The sequence below is a fragment of the Lathamus discolor genome, chromosome Z (assembly GCF_037157495.1).
Source record: "Lathamus discolor isolate bLatDis1 chromosome Z, bLatDis1.hap1, whole genome shotgun sequence".
Classification (NCBI taxonomy): Eukaryota; Metazoa; Chordata; class Aves; order Psittaciformes; family Psittacidae; genus Lathamus; species Lathamus discolor.
The window spans coordinates 46,714,648-46,734,325 of record NC_088909.1 but is presented as its reverse complement, the minus strand read 5'-3'; the positions used below and the strand labels follow the sequence as shown (position 1 = coordinate 46,734,325).

The 19,678-nt window shown below is 36.4% G+C and overlaps 1 protein-coding gene across 1 annotated transcript in view; it reads left to right on the top strand.

Annotated features, from left to right (window-relative positions):
* Nucleotides 1–19,678, top strand: part of PRDM6 (PR/SET domain 6) — a 72,913-nt gene that overhangs the window by 6,859 nt on the left and 46,376 nt on the right. The window contains exon 3 of the mRNA XM_065662260.1: nucleotides 3,322–3,629. Within this exon, the coding sequence (XP_065518332.1) occupies nucleotides 3,322–3,629 (308 nt within the window). The remainder of the gene's footprint in view (nucleotides 1–3,321; nucleotides 3,630–19,678) is intronic.

The window sequence follows — 19,678 nt, the reverse complement described above, 5'->3', positions numbered from 1 at the left end:
TCCCCCTTATCTGATTAAGGACTTCCTTCCCTAGTCCTCTCTGAGGCAGAGGAATCCATTACTTACAGCGATGGTCTTTAGATGGGTAATTTAACATTACTGAAAGTGTGCTTGGGTTAAAGCCTTCCACGTATCATTACACAGAAGTTAGTCACTGGAGAGAAAATGATACATGGTAATTTTTTAATCAAGGCATGGTAAAATACGTCAGTAGGGCTTCCATCTCTTATAATATTTATGAGAATTAAAAAAAAATATTTGTACAATTACATAAAATCTAAAAATAGATACATGAAGCATACAACTAAGAAGAATTTCAGTACTGCTTAGTATTAAAGACAGATTCCTTCCCTCTTCAACAAGCTGTAAGCCAAAACAGTTTCAGAAGATGTCTTATTTTCCAAATTTTCAGTTTTGGCAGGACAAAGGGAAAGGAACACAGCAGGAGATCAGATACTGTGACTGCCAAGCATTAAGACATTACCAGTGGTTTTGGATAGTGGAAAATAAATATCACATGTGTGACTTTCTGTAGGGATAAATGACAGTGACACAGTGTTCATTTACACTCCTCATCAATTTCTTAATTTCTTTTCCTTGAAAAGGTTAAAACAAAATGTTTTATTTCTATAAAATAAAAAATAAAATTTATCTCTATAAAATTTGTATATTAATGTATTTCTACTCATGAACACATATTGTCAGGACTAAGTGAAGAAATCCTTGTCCTAAGCAGGTACTAAAAGTTGTGTGCATGAAAAGTTATTTGCATTCTCGTGGTAGCAGGATGCAGGAAATTGACACTGAAATTGCCTGGTTGGAGTTGTGAAGAAACCTTAGCATGTGTAATGTAAGCTGCTACAGAGACACAGTGTCTCCAAGAAAGTCATTAATAATCAGATAGTTCTGATGAGAATTATGCATCCAGAAGATGGTCAAAGAGTGCAAACAGGTCAGGTTCAATGGCCTGCACTGTGTACTAGTTGATATCATGGTTAGATGTCCCCTCTTTAAGCCCTCAGTTTTCCTGTCAGGTGATACATGGTAAGATGCCAGATTTGTTTAAAATGTACTCACATGCCAACCTGTTTGGGCTTGGGGTTTTTTAAATCTTTTTTCCTATCTGAGTACCTTTCTGTATGATCTCCAGTGCCAAAATCCAATGAAGACCCTGAGATCTTTGGATAAGCCAAAACCACAGCATTTCTTGATGACAGGTTTCAAAGAGGAAAGAAAAGATGTTGTGGTGATACCTCACTTTCCAAATTAGCTGTGGAAATAAAAACAACAACAACAACGACAAAAACCTGGCACATACTTGCTGACCGGGAATGGCTGTAGGAATATCTGCTGTATAAATTTTCTCAGGACTAGCCAGAAACCTCTTCCCTGGTGTACTGCAAATCTCACCCTCAGCCACCTTTAGTTGACATGGCTGAGAGCAGAACACCTCATTTTGCTACATATTGTTAAGGTAAGACCTTAAACCCTCCATCTAAAAGGCATTTTTTGGCCACTGTGAGGATCCCCACTAGGGAACTTTGCCCTGCAGCTTCTCTGGCACAGCAGTGCCACAAGACTCAGACTCACCACTACCTTCCTGCCCTTGCAAGTCTCATAGGCAGGCCCTTCTTTGCAGGGTCACCCAGCAGAGTGAAGCCCAACTCTGGGCTTGATTGCTTTCTGCTAAGATCTGTAATTGATGTGACAGGTAGAAAACTTGAACAGATGAGCTCCAAGCAAGAACACATGCAAGACTCGAAGGTGTAATGATTTCAAGAGAAATTAGCTTCCACATGTAACTTTTGAGTATTTCCATATTGCTGAATGCATGATTTTTTTAAGGTGCAATTTAGAATAGGATGATGTGAAACACTGCTTTAAAAGTGTTTCTAAAATTGGAAAATGCAAACAGAGGCCATATTTTGGAAACACAGCTTTAGTTATCCTTTAGCAGCTTTTACTGAATGGAGAGGAAGGTTTTCCTTTGAAGGTTCTGTAGGAAATGGGTCTACATGATACAGAGTATATCCATCTCGGAAGGAAGAACAGCTGAGTCAGTACTCCTGAGAATTGGAATTGTGGTTACAGGCAGTCTAGCAAGTCTGAATCTGTGGCTTAGAATAAGAAGCTCCAGCTTCTATACTGAGTACTGTGCTTTAGTTTTGTAAGAATCAGTGTAGATTGCATAAAATTATTAGAGGAAAGATCTAGGACTTTCTACATGAGTGCTATGGCATAGTTATTGGTTTTCCTTCATATTTCTGGGATAAATTTGCATGAAAACAAACCTTAACTGTGCTACAAAAAGGAAATGTGCTGAAGATGGTAACTTATATCATTATATTTATTGTTGTGTTAACTCAGCGTACCTCCAGAGAAATGGATCTCCTGAGCGTGAAACATTTCCTGGAACTTGTACATTCATGGTATGTGCAGTAGAGTGCTGTGGAAACTTTTAACCAACATTTTCTTTGCTTGAAAAAAAACCAATCCAAAACCCGACAATAGGATCTTCCCAAAATAGAGAAACCTCATCCGTTATTAAGAGCAGATAGGGAAAGTAACATTTTTACAGGCGTGTCTTTTTCATGGGAGCTGCACGCAAAATCAGACGTTGTTTTTGTTCCTAATGTCAGCTATGTGTAACAGGCAAAAAAACATGCATTCCCATGCAATACAAAATTTTCAACTGTATGCTAGGAATTGGTAACTATTTAATTTAAAGATTAGATATGGCTATAGGAAAGTAAATGTCTGCCCATGCTCCGATTTGTCATTCGTGAGGCTCTGTTTTATTTATTTTCTATTCTAAACAGACAGGCACACACATGTTAATGCAAAAAGTAGAGGGAATATTCATTTAAAATAAGGATGAAATTAAATCCTGTTTCAATGAAACCACTGGGCTGAGCTGTGGTAAGGCAAATGAAGGGGACTTGTAAGGCATTATGACTGTGTTTTAAAATGGCTCATGGAAACACACTGAGATGGTTTAAATGGGCTATTTATGCTAGTCAGAAGATTAATCTTAAAAAAATGTGCTAAAATAAATTAGTATTGTCAGGTCTGTGAACACACCAGGCTTGCAAAATGTCTGCAGGCTTACTGCTGAGCCCTTGGGATCTCTTATTCTGGGCTTTGATGAGATTAGGAAAACTGTCCTAAGCAACATGCGGAGGGTCACAGCGCGTCTGAGAACTGAGCTGTCATGAAGTGATAGGAAAAGTAGAGGGATCTGCATGATCTTGCCAGTGGTAGTGAGCATGGTGGTGGCCAGCAGCACCATACTGATGGTGTTTTCCCCTCTCTGTCTCACAGGTTGTGACATGTGTGCTGATAACCGTAACGGCGAGTGCCCCATGCACGGGCCCCTCCACTCCCTGCGGCGCCTGGTGGGCACCAGCAGTGCTGCTGCAGCAGCCCCTCCACCGGAGATCCCGGAGTGGCTCCGGGACCTGCCTCGGGAGGTGTGCCTGTGCACCAGCACTGTGCCTGGCCTGGCCTATGGCATCTGTGCGGCTCAGCGGATCCAGCAAGGCACTTGGATTGGACCCTTCCAGGGAGTCCTGCTCTTGCCAGAGAAGGTTCAAGCAGGTTCAATCAGGAACACTCAACATCTCTGGGAAGTAAGTTATCAGCTTTCTTTCCTTGTCAAATTTGATTGTTTTGAAGTAGACACTGAATGTAATTGTAACACTAGCACTGTTCACTAGACGTTAAAAAGAACAACAAAATTTGAGTAAGCCAACACAGCAGATTTGAAAACGCAGCCAGTGCAAGCAAAAGTCTTGCTGCCCTAGAGGTAGTAATTAAAAAACAGTGGCACCTCAGAGCTCCACCCGAGGATGGAGCTGTAATGTGGAATAGAGAGAGACGGTCAGAGAATTCTGAAGGTTACAGCACATAGTGCTCTTTACCTTTCGACCTGCGTAACAAGAACTGGCAGAACTCAGGTCGCAATACTAACTGTATCATCATGTGTGGGTAGAGATGACATATTGCACCATCCTTATGGCCTATGGACAACCCACAAAAGCTGCCAAAGCAAGCACCAAAACCTGTTCTGCAGCCCTGTTGTTTGCACAGTGAAGGTGTTAGTGCTTGCTCAAAATCAGTTCAACTCCTGTCCTGCACTGACTGTGCACTTCCCTAATGATGCTTTCCGTGCTTTTATGTGAAAGCCACTTTCTGCTCTCCAAAAACACAGGGTTTTTTTTGTATACTTGTCACCATGTTAGAAAGTATAACAGTGATAATTGATATTAAAACATTCAGCCCATGATACTTGGTTTTATTTTGTGATGAACGGTGGCTGTGGTTTGTCAGAACAGATCATAAACCCATTTTGTATCCCTTTGGCCATACAGGGACATCCATGCCAGTTACTGTTCATGACCGTGTACATTTTCTCCAGTGAAACACCGGAGTTTTTGCTCAAGTAAAGTACAGTTTGTATGCAGATGCTAACAAGAGCATCTTGTGATTTGTTAATTTAGAAAGAAAAGACAATGTATGCTCACTTTACACACAGACCTAATAATAGAGAACATGTATAATCCAACTGTGTGTCAGTCCTTCTTATTTGCAGAAACAACCTACTGTTTGCCTAGTCTTTTGCCACTTATTTCTTCTCTGCTTTGTGCAGGAAGGTGTAATTTCTTAGTTATGCTTAGTCCTCTGTAGCTGCAGCTTCTGCTCACCTCATGACTCACTATTATAAGAGAGTCAGCAGTGGTGTGCTTGTAGATCTTCAGGTGACATTTACTCATCTAGACCAAATACATATCTTCAGACCAAAAGCAGATGCTCTTGCTGGTCAGAAACCCAGCAAGGAGTCCGTGAAGATGCAAAAAGTGTTTTTGTTGCCTTCAGTAGGTATACTGTAAAAGTGAATGGATTTTTAACAGATATTTGGTGTTGTGGAGCCAATGTATTGTATGTAGCAGTTGTTCACAGAAAACCTCTGAATATTTGTCAGCTCTTCTGGACTGATCACCTCTTTTAATAATTACATTCTATTTTTGCTTACTGTTCGTGTGACTTCTTCCTATGAGTAGGATCTCCTATGCATTTTCTGTATGCAATCAAATAGTAAATAACCCATCAGAGTCTTTGTCTGAAAGTATTTACCCAAACAAAGTAATTGTGGCAAGAAGGTTTTCACATTAAGGTGTAAAAGATCAGTCTCAGAACACACCTAAATGTACTCATTTATGAATTATAATCATTGGGAGTTTTGTTGCTGCCTTCACTGGAGATGGAATTTCTCTTGTATAGAAGACATAAATAAATCAGACTTAAATTTGTTCCTTCCAAAGCCCCTTGATTATAATGAGAACATTTTGAGATATGTTGTTAATAAAATATTTCTTCTATGGAACACTATATAATGGTGTTGGAGGATTTATTTTCATTAGGAGGGATTCTGTGGTTCAGACCATGTTAATTAACAAAATATAAAATAATTAAATAGGCTTGCCAGATCATCAAGTTACATAAAACATTGAAATTTAGCAAGGATAAATGGAGTTAGAGAATTTTACATTATCCTTATTTTATTTTTTTTTCCTAAGTTATGGATCAGTTTTACGCAGTTAAGCTGCAAATGTTGATATCTTTACAAAAATACAAGAATTTTTTAGTCTAATCTCAGATGAACTTAAAAGTTGTTTTAAGGCAGTAAAAGAAGGAAGATTGTTGGGGGGAAAGGAAAAAATATTTTATGTACAAAGAAGAAATAGTACTGATGTATGTGCCAGGTTCAGACCACTGATAGGTGTCAGCTGAGTTTTTGTATAGGTTTGCTCTTCTTAACACACAACACAGATTGCCTGTTGACTAGAAAAATGAGTATGTGTATTTTAAATTAATTACCTCAAAATAATTACAAAATTTAGGGTTTTTTAGAAGGTATTGTGGGCAGCTCATGGGCTAGGATTATTTATGTTAATAGCAAAAATTGTTAGCAAAGAATCACATACTGTAAGCTCTAGGTAAAAGTTTTAGCTGTTTCTCATTAGTTTTGGCTTTCAATTTGGTATGCCTTATCTATCAAAGAACTGATGTCGAATAAAGAAAAAGTATAGGAAAGGAAAATAATCAGAAAGTGTGTGATTTTATAAAGCTGATCTATGAAAATAAATATAAGCAATTGAAAGTATGTGTCTGAATAGCCTGTATTCTTTTAGTCTTTATGGTATAGAAGTGTGGATTAAATTGCTGTAAATGTTAAAGGAATATTTCATCATTATCCTTTTATAAAGTTGTGGCTTTGGACAATTCTTTTCCACTGATCTTTTCACGATAGCTGCAAATACAAATGTGGCCACAGGTCGGTTATTCAACATTAGATCTTGATGGACCTAGAGAGAACTTCTTTTTCCTTAGGACCATAAATAGTGGTCTAATATTTTTTCTCTCAGCACTGCAAAGTAAAGTTGATAGATTCTTGTTTTCATTTGCAGTTCTTTGTGTACACCAGATAGAAGGGCTATTGCAAAGACTTTTAAGCATTGTTACTGATTTGGCGGGTTTTTTTATTCCCTTTGTTGTGGGAAACATCAGAAGCACCACGTTTGATGTGTAGTTCAATGCTATGGAAATATGCTTTAGTCTGTCTGCACAAGTGTTCCCACCATGCACTCAGTGTTTGCTTTGTATGTAATCCATACAGCATAATATAAAGTGATTCAGAGTAAATTACATACCATTCCATTACCTCACAACAGGCCTTGACACCTATGGGTGTTCATGGGAAATTATAGAGTTCTCTTGCAATCAGCCAAGATAATATTTTATAACTTACAGAAAGATCAGCCCTTCAGAAAGCCAAAAATATTTGTAATTTTTTTAGTTATAGTTCTTTTTTTTACCCCTTTGGCCCACTTCTGTTCAATCCAGAGTCTGCTTGTATTTTATAAAAATGCAATAAACTCTGATTTGTTTAAAACAATAATAGGACTGGGTGTATTAAGTAAACACTCTCTTTGGTACTACAGGCATTTATTCCAGCACTGCTTGATAATATTTCTGATCTTTTTCTTTCTTCCTCTCTTTCTTTCTTCCTATCCTTTCTTCCTTCCTTCCTTTCTTTCTTTCTTCCTTTCTTTCTTTTCCTTTTTCTTTTTCTTTTTCTTTTTCTTTTTCTTTTTCTTTTTCTTTTTCTTTTTCTTTTCTTTTTCTTTTTCTTTTTCTTTTTCTTTTTCTTTTTTTTTTCTTTTTCTTTTTCTTTTTCTTTTTCTTTTTCTTTTTCTTTTTCTTTTTTTTTCTTTTTCTTTTTCTTTTTCTTTTTCTTTTTCTTTTTCTTTTTTTTTTCTTTTTCTTTTTCTTTTTCTTTTTCTTTTTCTTTTTCTTTTTCTTTTTCTTTTTCTTTTTCTTTTTCTTTTTTTTTCTTTTTCTTTTTCTTTTTCTTTTTCTTTTTCTTTTTCTTTTTCTTTTTTTTTCTTTTTCTTTTTCTTTTTCTTTTTCTTTTTCTTTTTCTTTTTCTTTTTCTTTTTCTTTTTCTTTTTCTTTTTCTTTTTCTTTTTCTTTTTCTTTTTCTTTTTCTTTTTTTTTCTTTTTCTTTTTTTCTTTTTCTTTTTCTCTTTCTTTCTTTCTTTCTTTCTTTCTTTCTTTCTTTCTTTCTTTCTTTCTTTCTTTCTTTCTTTCTCTCTTTCTTTCTTTCTTTTTCTTTCTTTCTTTCTTTCTTTCTTTCTTTCTTTCTTTTCCCCATTTTGAAATAATAAGAACAATTTCTTTGTTACTGAAAAGAAAACAGAGACTTTCTCAGCAATTAGGTCTTACTGATGAGAATGAGATAATTTTCCCCTAATGTGTTTTCTAATAAAGAAGTGAAAATACACACTTGATTCCAACATATATGAAAACATTATCTCAATTATTAATGTGTCCATACTCCCTGGAGATAAATTAATCTAGTTGCACATGTTTTTCCTTTTCTGTTTAACATCAAAATTTAATAAGAGTAGACTTAAAGAATGTATATGATACACACTTAAATTCTATTAGAATAAAATACAGAAGTTTAAAAGGCTTATGCATTTTACTAGTCAGAGTTTTTGGGCTTCAAACTTTAAATTGTGAATTCTGGAAACAGCTAAGTCATAAATTGGTTTTTCCCCTGCAAATGCAATTTAGATGAAAAAGCTTTTACTGACAGATGTATCAAAGGACAAATTCTGTTTCCTTTTCTTCATTCACCTAAAAAAAGAGTTTGGTGTCTTTTTTTTTTTTTCTGTCAGAAAAAAATAGGTAGATATTTTTTGGCTTGGTTTTTTGTTTTGTTTTGTTTTGTTTGTTTGTTTGGTTTTTTCCCTTTGGAAAAGCCACAGAATGTCAAATATATTTTTTCACTTTATTTTTAACTTGACTTAATTTAAGGTTGGCTTTTCTGGAAGAAATGCCATTCCACTTTTCATGTGTTGGGTTTTTTTATAGGAATAAGCAAAATATACGTATAGCAGGATATTCATTAGGAAATGCAAAATGTTAAACTTGTGTTATTGATTTTCATCTGAAATGAATGGGATTAACTGGCACTACTAGAAAGTGTGCATGCCATTTTAATAAAATACCATTTTGATACTTACTGGCCTTTTTGTGCTCTAACTGAAGTCAAAGAAAACGTTGCCTTTGACTTCATCTGGACCAAGAGCAGGCATTTTGCTGGGACGCATGCTGGCAAGAGTACATGTGAAGTCCTGTATATTTCTGTACAAATTAATATGCAGAGAGAATCCTTACCTTCCAAATGAAGCACTCGTTCCAGTTATGGTGATGGATTTGTATTCAGATTCTCAAGGCTGTAGTTTTGGACTAAATTCGCTGTTACAGCAAAGCATTGGGGGATAGAATTATGTACATGCCATCTTTCTATTAAAGTGAAAATTATGTTTCTCAGCAATCCATCATCTAGTATTCTAGACTGCTTGTCAGCCCTGTTTCAAATATGTCATGTTCATGAAATTCAAATAATTTTGTCTTGAAAAAACCCCTTTGGTTATGTTACAATTATATCTTGAATTATTCAGAGTAACAGCTGGTGCCATTCTGTTGTTGTTTGCCTTGCTTTTTCTGAGGATTTTGTTCAGTGTATCACATTTTGAATTTATTTTCTATTAAAACAGCACAATAATTTTTACCTTTACATGGATTTTAAGTTCAGATAATGCATCCTGGAAGTATCCTTCATTTGTGTTCAGCAGCTTACTAAGCTGAAAATTCAGCAAGAGCATGCTCATTTCTACGGATTCTTTAATTTATGTACCTTAGAAGAAAATTGTGCTAAACTGCTAGAAAGAAGCTTCCTAGTATTAGTATTTCTGGATCACTTAGCATCACTTTTTTCCAGATAACTTTTGCAATTTAGAGACTTGTTATGTAAGGTCAATATAAAGTTAGTTTGATCCCAAATATAAAGGATACTTTGTGTTTGATAATTCTTATTCTTAGAAAAGCTGGACTAAACCTTGATGTTTCTTTGAGAAACCTTGTGATTTTTGCAAGACTTTTTCATGCCTTATCTTTATGTTTCTCCATGTCTTTGGTATGTTTATACTACTTACAGAAGTTATCTTATGCCTGAGCAGATAAATGGGCCTAAACACATATGCAACAAAACAAATCTAATTTGCACAGGGTCTGATTCTTTTCCTATTTAGTGAAGTGAAATTTAGAATAAACTTTGGTGGGGAGTTGGATACTGCCCCAGAAACTCAACCGTATTACCTAAAACAATAATTCCATGGACTGCACAGAACATGCAAGCATCCTTGCACACACTATTACCAGAAAAAAAGTATTTTCTAAATTGTCAGATCACGCAGTCTGTTTTCCCATAGCGCATAATCTCACCTCAAAGGTTTTATTATGTAATACACAAAAATACTGAAATAAAACCCAAATAAATATAGAAGCTCATTTCTGTCCTTAATTTGATCACTACTTTTCCGTATTGCCCAAAAGTGATCCAATCACCAACATTACAGAAACACTTGGCCTTTTTTCTTTTTTTTTTTTTTCTTTTCTTTTTTCTCTTTTTTTTTCTTTTTTTTAGTGGGTTAATAAACAGCAAGTTCAATTGTTGAATGAAAGCTAGTTTGTAAAGCCTGAAATTACTCTTAACTTTTGATTCAAAGTGGGTAAATAATGGCAGTATTTTAATGAGACGTATGGATGTCCAAAATGTGTTGTATACCTGATGCCGATAATATATTGGTTATAGGTTTCCTAAGCCGCGACTGCAGTATACGCCTTTCAGGGTAGTGATGATGTTCAGTATTTTGTCTGTCTCCATCACTGATACATACATTATGGTCCCCCAGGTTTCATGGCATCAAACATGTATGGACTTTAAATTACAGACAGTTAAGTAACAGCTTAACATGAAAGCTGGAAAATTCAGCCCACGGTATACTTCCCTTCCATGCATTTGGCACCTTTTTTCAGATAAGTTACAGAATTCCATTATCCAAATTGTTACATATGTGTGACAAAGGTTGACCTTTAGTCATGTCAATCCTTTTTGTGTAGGCCTCAGGCTCCAGCCTAATGGCTCAAAGCCTGATTTACTCACTGTAATAAGGGCAGGAGGTCGAGCAATTGTCAGCTTGCCTGCTCATGCTCCTCTTGGAGCCTGGTTGAAGGCTGTTAACACAAAGCTTTTCAAAGTGAATTTACAACCACCAGCACTGACAGAGGCCAATCAGTACACCATAAATGTCAGGTTAGTGAGATTGAGCAGTAAGTAAAGTACTGGCAGCCGACTATTGGCTGAAATCAATTGCTTAAGGTTTAACTGAGAATAGCAATCCAAGTGTAACTATGTCTGCAGATCCAGTTTAAGTGTGGAGAGCAAGCTGGAGGGCAGATTAGGTAGAATAACCCACCAGCAACAGCCATGGCACCAAGCCCTGCATTTGTTCCCCTTCTATAAAGATGGTACCTGCACTGATGTGATTCATGGTCAAAAAGTGTTGAGCCTGCCTCTTAGTTACAGAGATAAGATTATTCTTTTTATGCGTGATACAAAAAAAGGTTGAACAGTGTTGTATCTTACCTGAACAAAGAAGTCTAGGAAATTTTTTAATGTATTGTTTCAGTAATGCTCAGTGATTTTTAGCCCTTGCTTCCAGAGAACGCTTTTTCATAAGGAAACTGTGGCTTTTTGCTGTTGGCTTGCAAATTGAAGCTATCACAGAATTCACTAATGAGTGATTATGTACCTGATGGTTTGAATATCCATGAGATGTAGTTTCCCACAAGACTGAATGTTTTTATCATTTTGTGTAGTGACAGCTTGGACAACAATTCATTTGGCTTTGAAAGCATCAGCATTAAAATGTAGGAATCCATTAAAATGCTGTATGCCAGGATTTATAAATTAGGCAATTTCCTTGATTATTGCAATAATTTACAAAATTGATTGTCCTAGTGTGGTATAGGCAGATTTCAGCAATGATCATTGACAACAGGCACATCCTCTAGTATCTATACTCATTGTTCCCTAAAAGAAATGCCACTCTACTATGAGGTTATTCTCCATCTCAAGGTCAATTATGCATTGAAAAAGACTACTAATGTAGAAGAACACACATCTTTAAAGGAGAACAGCATCAGCTATTTATGGACTCTAATGGTAGCCAGAACACTTATTTTTTCTTCAGTTTGTAATTTGTTTGCTGATGCCCAAGGCATTCGTTTGAGTCTATAGTGCATATTCTGTTTGTGATCTACTATTGAAAGGTAAATAATTTTGGCAAATTGCAGCTGTGAATATTTGATTGAAGATTTAAAAGTCAATAATATATTCTATTTGTTGCATCTTAAAGTTCTAACTAACCAATAAATATAGTGTATAGTAACTTCATTTGGGTCAATTATTTCTGCAAGACACAATAAAGACATTTTGTCACAGAGCAAATATGCTCTAGAAATTTTCCTATATTAAACAAAAACGATAACGCTGCAAAATGTTAGCCATCAACCACAAACCACAGTGCTTTTTACTTGTGTGAAGATAAGCAATGTGCACTGTAAAAACCTATGAATGCTTAACCTGAAAATGCAGGTGATTGCAGGTGACTACAGCAGATTCTTTTTGCAAACTGTAGATGAGGTTCAGTCATAGCTGGCAGCAAGCTAATTTGTATCAGGCCTCATGCAGATCAGGAACTTCCAGGACTAATGTCCTGCAGTGGTTAGACAGTCCTTGCTCAAAAATGGTAACCATTGATGTCATTAGGAACATTGATTTAATCAGGTCTTCAGGCATGACTGAATAATGCAGTATCACTTTAATTGCAATTCTTAAATCAGTTTTTTCCAAGTTAGGACAACTGGCCCTTCAGAACCGCAAAGCCACCTGCATGTTGTCTGCCATTGTCCATGCAACAACAGCAACACTCAGTTAACAAGAAGCTACCCTTGTACAAATGCATTCATTTGACCTAAAGATAATATTTCACTGTGAAGAAAGTCAGGATTGCATTGCCAGTGACTGTGTAGCAGCACATTGTATTTAGTTAGATGAATATTAGCATCAAAGAAAAACATTTTTTTTGGTATCTTGTAAAAGATCTGTAACTCATAAATTTATTGTTTATACTACATTGCATATTTGTTTACATGGGTTTAGCAAGATATATGTAAACAATTCCATATTTTAACAGTAATTCAACCTGGTATTTTCTGTGTAGAGACCTACTGGTGTATAAGCAAGCAAATTTAGTGACCCCAGGGCATTTCTAAAGGTGTTTTGATTTCATCTGTGGAACTGCAAAGTAGGGAAATGTGGTTTAGTGATGAGTGCAAGAAACTCGTACTGAAATAGAGGCCACATGAAGGCTCCATTCTTTATGTTGTTCACCTGTAACAGAGTCCTGAATTTGGAAATGAAGCAATGGTCAGTATTTGTTACAATCTTAAACTGGAAAAAAAAAAAATAAAAATCCTATGTTAACTGTTATATATAAAACTAACGAAGTAAGCAAACCCGAGGTTTGCAATTTTTACTTAGGCTAATCTTCCAGTTGCGTGAAACTCAGATTTTTTTTTTAAAATGACTTGTATGTACTTTTTGCTCCACACTGTATCAGTATTCACTGCGGAAAGCAGAAATTAGTTTTTAGTAATCTGTCAAAAGAATTTGCATGGCAGTACTGATGCTATTTTCAGACCACTATTTCACAACCCCTCCCCCCCAAAAAAAAAACCCACCAAAAAAGTCTTAGCATTGAAGTAAAAATAATTTTAAAAAGTTTTCTATTTCTATTCCTATTTCTATTTCAAGATGGCTTGAATTTTGTCCCCTTTTCCATTGCTCCTGTAAAAGGAGATGAAAGAGATGCGCAGTTGCTTAGAGAAAACTAAGAAGGACTCAGGTGTATTTTTTTATTTGTAAGATTAGTTGTTAGTAAAGCACATCTTCATTTGCAACTGGAGATGTGAAGTTTTGCTGAGCTACAGATATTTTCTTGGGTTTAAGTTTATTTATTTTATTGTGATCAGCAAGGTTTTAGTGACAGCTATGGTAGCAAAGTGGAATTTTTTCCACCCCTAAAAAAATTTGTATTTCAGAGCAAACATTCTGAGAAGGATTTGACATTTGAGGGAAAAAAACATTGAAATTAAAAGAATTTGATTCTCATCCACAACATTTCAGAAGAGGAAAATTGGTGTACAGGTTGGTTAGGTGCCTTTAGATGGCATGCATTTGGAAAGTTCAGTAAGAAAAACTAACATTTCATCAAAATAAATATGGTTCTTCTTAACTAGTGCAAAAACATAATGAGAATACTTAAGCAAAACTAATAGGTTCCTGCAAAAAGTCTGATTTTTAATAAGATGGGGGCTTTCTAATGCAGAAAAATGGAGGCTGCAGGTTAGTTTTTGACCAGCTACAGCAGAAATGCACAAAAAAGTTACACAGACTTATAAATTTCACTTAAAACTGTTGTAACCTTCAGGGTCAGCTGGCAAAGTGTACCAAGCTAAGATCTCAGCTGTGCTTCCATCAGTGCTCTCTTTTCCATGATCACAAACCTGAAAATTGTTGACTACTCTGTTCTGGCTCCAGCATTTTTCTAATGAGAGGGGCTTCCCGAGAAATTTGAGGCCTTGTTTCCGTGTTGGGACCAAAACTTTTCACCCAGCTGAACCTGTTCTGCTGTTCAAGGACCAGCACAATAGAGTTTAATTTGCCGTAAATCTTTCAGCATGCTTGAAAGTCAGAAGAAGTTTAGGAAGCTAAATTTCTTATGCAATTTCATCACAAAGATAACCAAAGTGAAGATGAACATTGGCATTTCCTTAGACCATGCACTAATTGTGAAGATGCTTAGGGAAAAATGGGTACTGTATTGATGTTCAAATTTTTGCATCAATGTTGTCTCATCAGAATTTCATTCTCTTTTGTCATCAAACCAGGATCACATTCAAGTTACTGGGAATAAGAGGCATTTTTTTAAGGAATATTAACTGGCTTGCTTGTTTTTCTGGAATGATATCTACTGCATCCCCAGTCTAGAGATTTAATGAATTTCTGGCAGTGAGAGTTCTTCAGCAGAAACTGCATAGCCTGCACTCAGGGGTGTCTCTAGCCCACCATATGGTGGAACACACATTAAAGTAGGCTATATATCTGAGCCTGGGTGGGCTCAGACAGTAACTCTGGCTGAGTAGCTATTTGACCTTGTGGTCTGCCATTCTCAACAAAAGATGGCTGAAGGTCAGCCTGAGGTCTGCAGCCTCCCTTTCCTCCAAAAACTACATTTGTCTGACTCTTTTCTTAACCTTTGTGGGCTTTTGTTTATTTAATAAAATGTTAATTTTTATGCCCTAATTACCCCAAAGTGACATGTCCCAGAGGCAGTAGTGTTTCAGAAGTTTTAGTTCATTGCTTGAAATAGATTTTTCTTTTATTTTTGAAAGGCTAACTTATGTACAATTTCATTGTTTGCTGCTAAGCCAAATCAGATGTCTTCTTTTTCAAAGATATAGTAACTGTTATGTTCAATAACTTTATGGACTTTGTAGAATCTTAATCTGCTTAATCCTTCATTCTTAGCTTATTACTTCCATGTTATTACTTACGTCTTCTGAAATCTCACAGGTCCATATACAATACTTTGCACCATTCATTCCCACTATGGCCTTCATGTCACAGTGGCTGTATTTATGATCAGAAATAGCCGGCAATGCCTCTCAGGACACTATCAATCACAATCTGAAATAACAGCGATAGCCACTGAAGAAGTTTGTACAAGGCCTTCTCACCTCTCTGAAGCTGAGCAACACATTGCTCCTGTACCACACCCTGCTCCTGGCTGGTGGGCAGTTCAGGAAAAATACTCCTTTCTCAGTCACATTTTACTGTCAGATCATCTGTTTTAAGGGATGAAAGACATCAAGAATTTAAACTTTCTGCTGCATCCACAGACAAGACAGCTGCTTAGAGTGACAGCTAAGCTGAGGCAATTCCATGCCTTTGCAATAATTTATGATTAGAGCCAACCTAGTGAAGGTATGTACCAACACAATGTTTGTTTTATTATTTTTTACCTTTTTTCACTTTTGTTTTATTATGTTTTACTTTTAAAATGATTTTTATCTTTGTATTAAATTCTTATTTTTTTTTACTATTTATTACTATAAAAATCTTACATTAGAAATTCTTTTTGTGATTCCTGAAAAGGTATGCATTTGTCTCAGTGATTTCTATGAAAAGGGTAAATACTCTGGCATTTTCTGTGTGGAAGTTGGTTTAATTTTATTGGAGAGTTAGCAGCGATTTTGCTGTTGAGATCATCCATTTCTAGTTCTAGCTGTCACCCTACATTAACTGGGGAAAAAAAAATTCTGTATCACAAGCAAGGCTGGATTAGATGTGCATTAACATTTTGATAGTAAATTCCACTGCTTTTTTTCAAATTATGAGACAGTCATTGGAACTTGATACTAACTTACCTGGTAAGTTACTTCTAAAGGAAGTAATGTTGAGAAACTTCTATGTAAGAAAGACTTTATAGTGCAGCAGCCAAGGATTAGACTGCCACAGACTGAAAGTCTGACTGAATTTCTTCCTCCTTCATATTCTTTGAAGATCTCATCATAAAAATCAGAGAGCTAGGTATCTTGCCTTCCATTTTTCCTCAACAAATTCATGTATCTATAGAGGCTGAAAGAGTGGACCTTCAGATCATAGGGAAAATTGGGGCAAGAGACAGATGCAGGTAGTCAAAAAAAAACATGTTTGAAGATGGAGAATAGGATAGCAGGGCAATGTAGTGCCCAGTGAGTTTCCAGAAAGAGCCAGGGCTCTCTCAGACTATGACTTTTGCAGAAGATTACTGCCATTCTTTCTCTTTGTTCTCAGAGATTACAGGTAATTTTACGACTGTCTCACAAACCAGGTTAGGCTTGCCTCATGAGCATTATTACAGTGTTGATCTAGTTATTATTCAGTTTTTGAGCTGGTGCTGTCTGATGATGAATTGTAGATATCCCACAGAAAGTCAGAGGAAAAACATTAAGAAATCACAGCATTCAGAAGTAAATTTTTTCTCTTTTGTGTTGTCATGAATTTATTCTCTGGATATTTCCCACTCTTTTGTTCATTATTTTAAGTATTTTATCTATTTTAAGGTTTCAAAAACTCGGAAGCAGTACAAAACTTTTGGTAGGTAACTTTTGTAGTGCTCAATATTGAGCTTGCAGGGCTTTTCTCCAGTGTGCGTGACAGCCGTAAAAGGACAAAGTGAGCCTGGGGTGCTGTAAGCACATACCACTGTGTCACTGCACGATTCTAAGCTTTCATTTACTCCCTTCCACTTTCCTGGCAGCTGGTGGTGTTGGGGAGTTTGAAGAGAACATGGTGTGGCTTCCAAGATCAGGACTCCTGAGCTTTGTCCCAGTGTCAGATTGCAGGATTTTTCAGGTCTTTTCATTCTAAGTTTCATGGTGATTGTACTTGCCAGTGGATAAAAAGACCCCAGTGTTACTTCCCATTCCAGCAAAACAAAAATGATAGCAGTTTCAAAGAGGACAATATTCTTTTTTTTACATTTATATATCAGTTTCTTAAACTTTCCATCCTGGAGGAGACAGTTGGAAAGGCAGCAGAAGACAAGGAGGGAGATCTTGGCTTTGTGCATGCACATTGGAACTCCTGGATGAGTTGCCCATCAGCATTATGGCACTTAACTCTCTAGCAGAAGAGTTACGGTAACTATAAATTGTAAAAAATGCATAGCATAATGTAACTGAAATATTTTTGAAGAGTTGCCTTCTGTCTAGAGACCACAACCAAACAACTGTGGGAAAAGAAAACAGAGTACAAGGTGGATGTGCAGGTGATCAGCTTCTGGAGAAAAAGCCTGTGAATGGAGTTCTTAATGGAGATTAATAGATTGTCTTCATTATAGAAGAGGACAGATCTGATTTGTCTTCCTGTTATAGATGACTACATATGGGAAAAAAAGCAGTAGCTGAAGTTATACAAAACATATCTCAAAAGAAGTAGGTAGCTATGTTTTTTGCAGTAGACACAGAAGAGGCACTTCGACTCTTTAAAAGGTCACAAAGTCATTGGATGTGTCAAGTTTTGCATCTTTGGGTTGGATGATCAAGCCTTCACCTTCATGGTCTGTGATCCTCCAAACTCTTTTCTTTACATCCTGGGCCATACATGGGTAGAGTAAGACTGCCTGCATCTTCCTTGTAGCATTTTGAATAAGGGTCTCATCTTCAGTGGGGAACATATGGAAATTTCTTCACTCAGCTATCTAGGCAGACTCTGCTTTCTCTTTTGCTCTTCTCTGTTTTGTGACAGAGGACACAGGGATTACGCCAGGAACAGTTAAACTTTGATTTTACAACAAACACATTTGCCTTAGGCAGACTGCTATTGACCTTACAAGTTTGTCATGAGCTCTGCAACTTCAGATGTGGTTGTCCTGGCTTGGTGCATCTGGACATTTCTTGCCTTAGCAATCCTGTGCCATCATGGGGGCATCAGGTACTCTTGGCACAGTGGTCCTCTCCCTTTTTACTATGCCTTTTCCCAGATGGAAGTTGATGGCTTATAAACTACAGCCTGGTGTAGATGATCCCTTCTGGCTTTAAAATCCGTGAAACTACGAAGCCAACCAAGAAAAGTGACTGTGTCTGTGTAAACCTTATCAAAGCTGAGCTCTGCTCATTCTCCCAAGTAAGAGTTTCTGTGCTTATAAATACCTCTCAGCCTCCTTTTCTGACAGAGTGCAGCACATCAGAGGAATTGTCTGATAAAGATGGAGATAGAAGAGAGATTGTTATAAAAGCTAGCCATGTGGCTTCTGCTCAAAAGTTTGCATATCTCACTTATACATGAAGTGACATATACAGACTGCAGCTTAACCCAGATCTCCAGAGATATAATAATATGGAATAAAGAGCAACAGTAGCCCCAGATTTTCTTGCAATGATGCTGTTGCAGTAACACTGAATGGACAGGCAACCATATACCACAACCCCCACAGCTGTCACTTTGGCAAACCTTTTGATGAATTGGATCTTGATATTTACAGAATCTATTAAAATACAGCCCATCATGTGTTTGTTTATATGTTGACAAGATGATGTACACCCTGTGGGTCAAGGGTGATGTGAACTGTTTTGGTGTTCTTGTCAAAACAGTTAAAAAAAGAGCATTTAAATAATTTTTGTAGAATAATTGTCTAAGAATGTGAGAGCAACATACAGAATTCAAACTTTGGAAAAAATCTCTACTGATCTGACACAAAAATCTGAGCTTGTTATCAATCAAAAGGACTTTCCTACTTCTTCTCTAATATGTTAGAAAATTGGCAGCTCAGATAGAAAAACAAATAACAAAATTAAACAGAAAGGAATTGATTTAACTATCTGGGTGGTTTATCCAGTTGTATATAAAATTTTTCACTTGGACTTGTCATATATTAAATATATTTTTTTTAACAAAGTGGGCTCTACGGCATGTACAAAATCTTGAACTTTTTTTTGCTTTAAATAGTCTAAGTCAGAATTAGCTTTATGATGGTATCAGATGTATTTCTTTGAACATCATTCATATGTGTCTGATTTTTCTTTGCAGTTATGAAGAAAAAATACTGTCTGAAATTAAATCCTGTCAGTCTGGTTGTCCTCACATATATGCCTTGTAAATCCAAATGTGGCTACATCAAGGATGTTACCTGTGAAAAATTGTTCCCCAGACTCATACTCTATGGGATTCCAGACTTCCAGATTTATTGTATTGTTGTTAGATTATATTCTCATGAAGTGGGCTAAGAGCTAAGACAACTTCTTGTAGAAGAATCTTTTTCCATCTCACATTTTTATTGTTTTTTTCAGCACCTTGGAGTCATGTGCCTCAGAAATAAGTAATTCCTTCCCCAACATAAAGTTAGCACATGGTCATTTCAATGCTGTAAAAGAAAACATGGAAGAGAGCAGATAAAGAAGATGAGTTTCAAAGAAACCAAAAATATACAGTTTTCTGGGATTTGTTACATGCATGTTGTCAGACTGTTGCAGGTATCCAAATGATTCACTGTTTTAGAAAGGAATGGGTGCATTTGAAACACCAAGGGGAGCTGGGATGCAAAGTCTGAGAGAGGAGAAGGGGGTGTGAAGGTGAAAAAGAAAGAATGAGTGGATA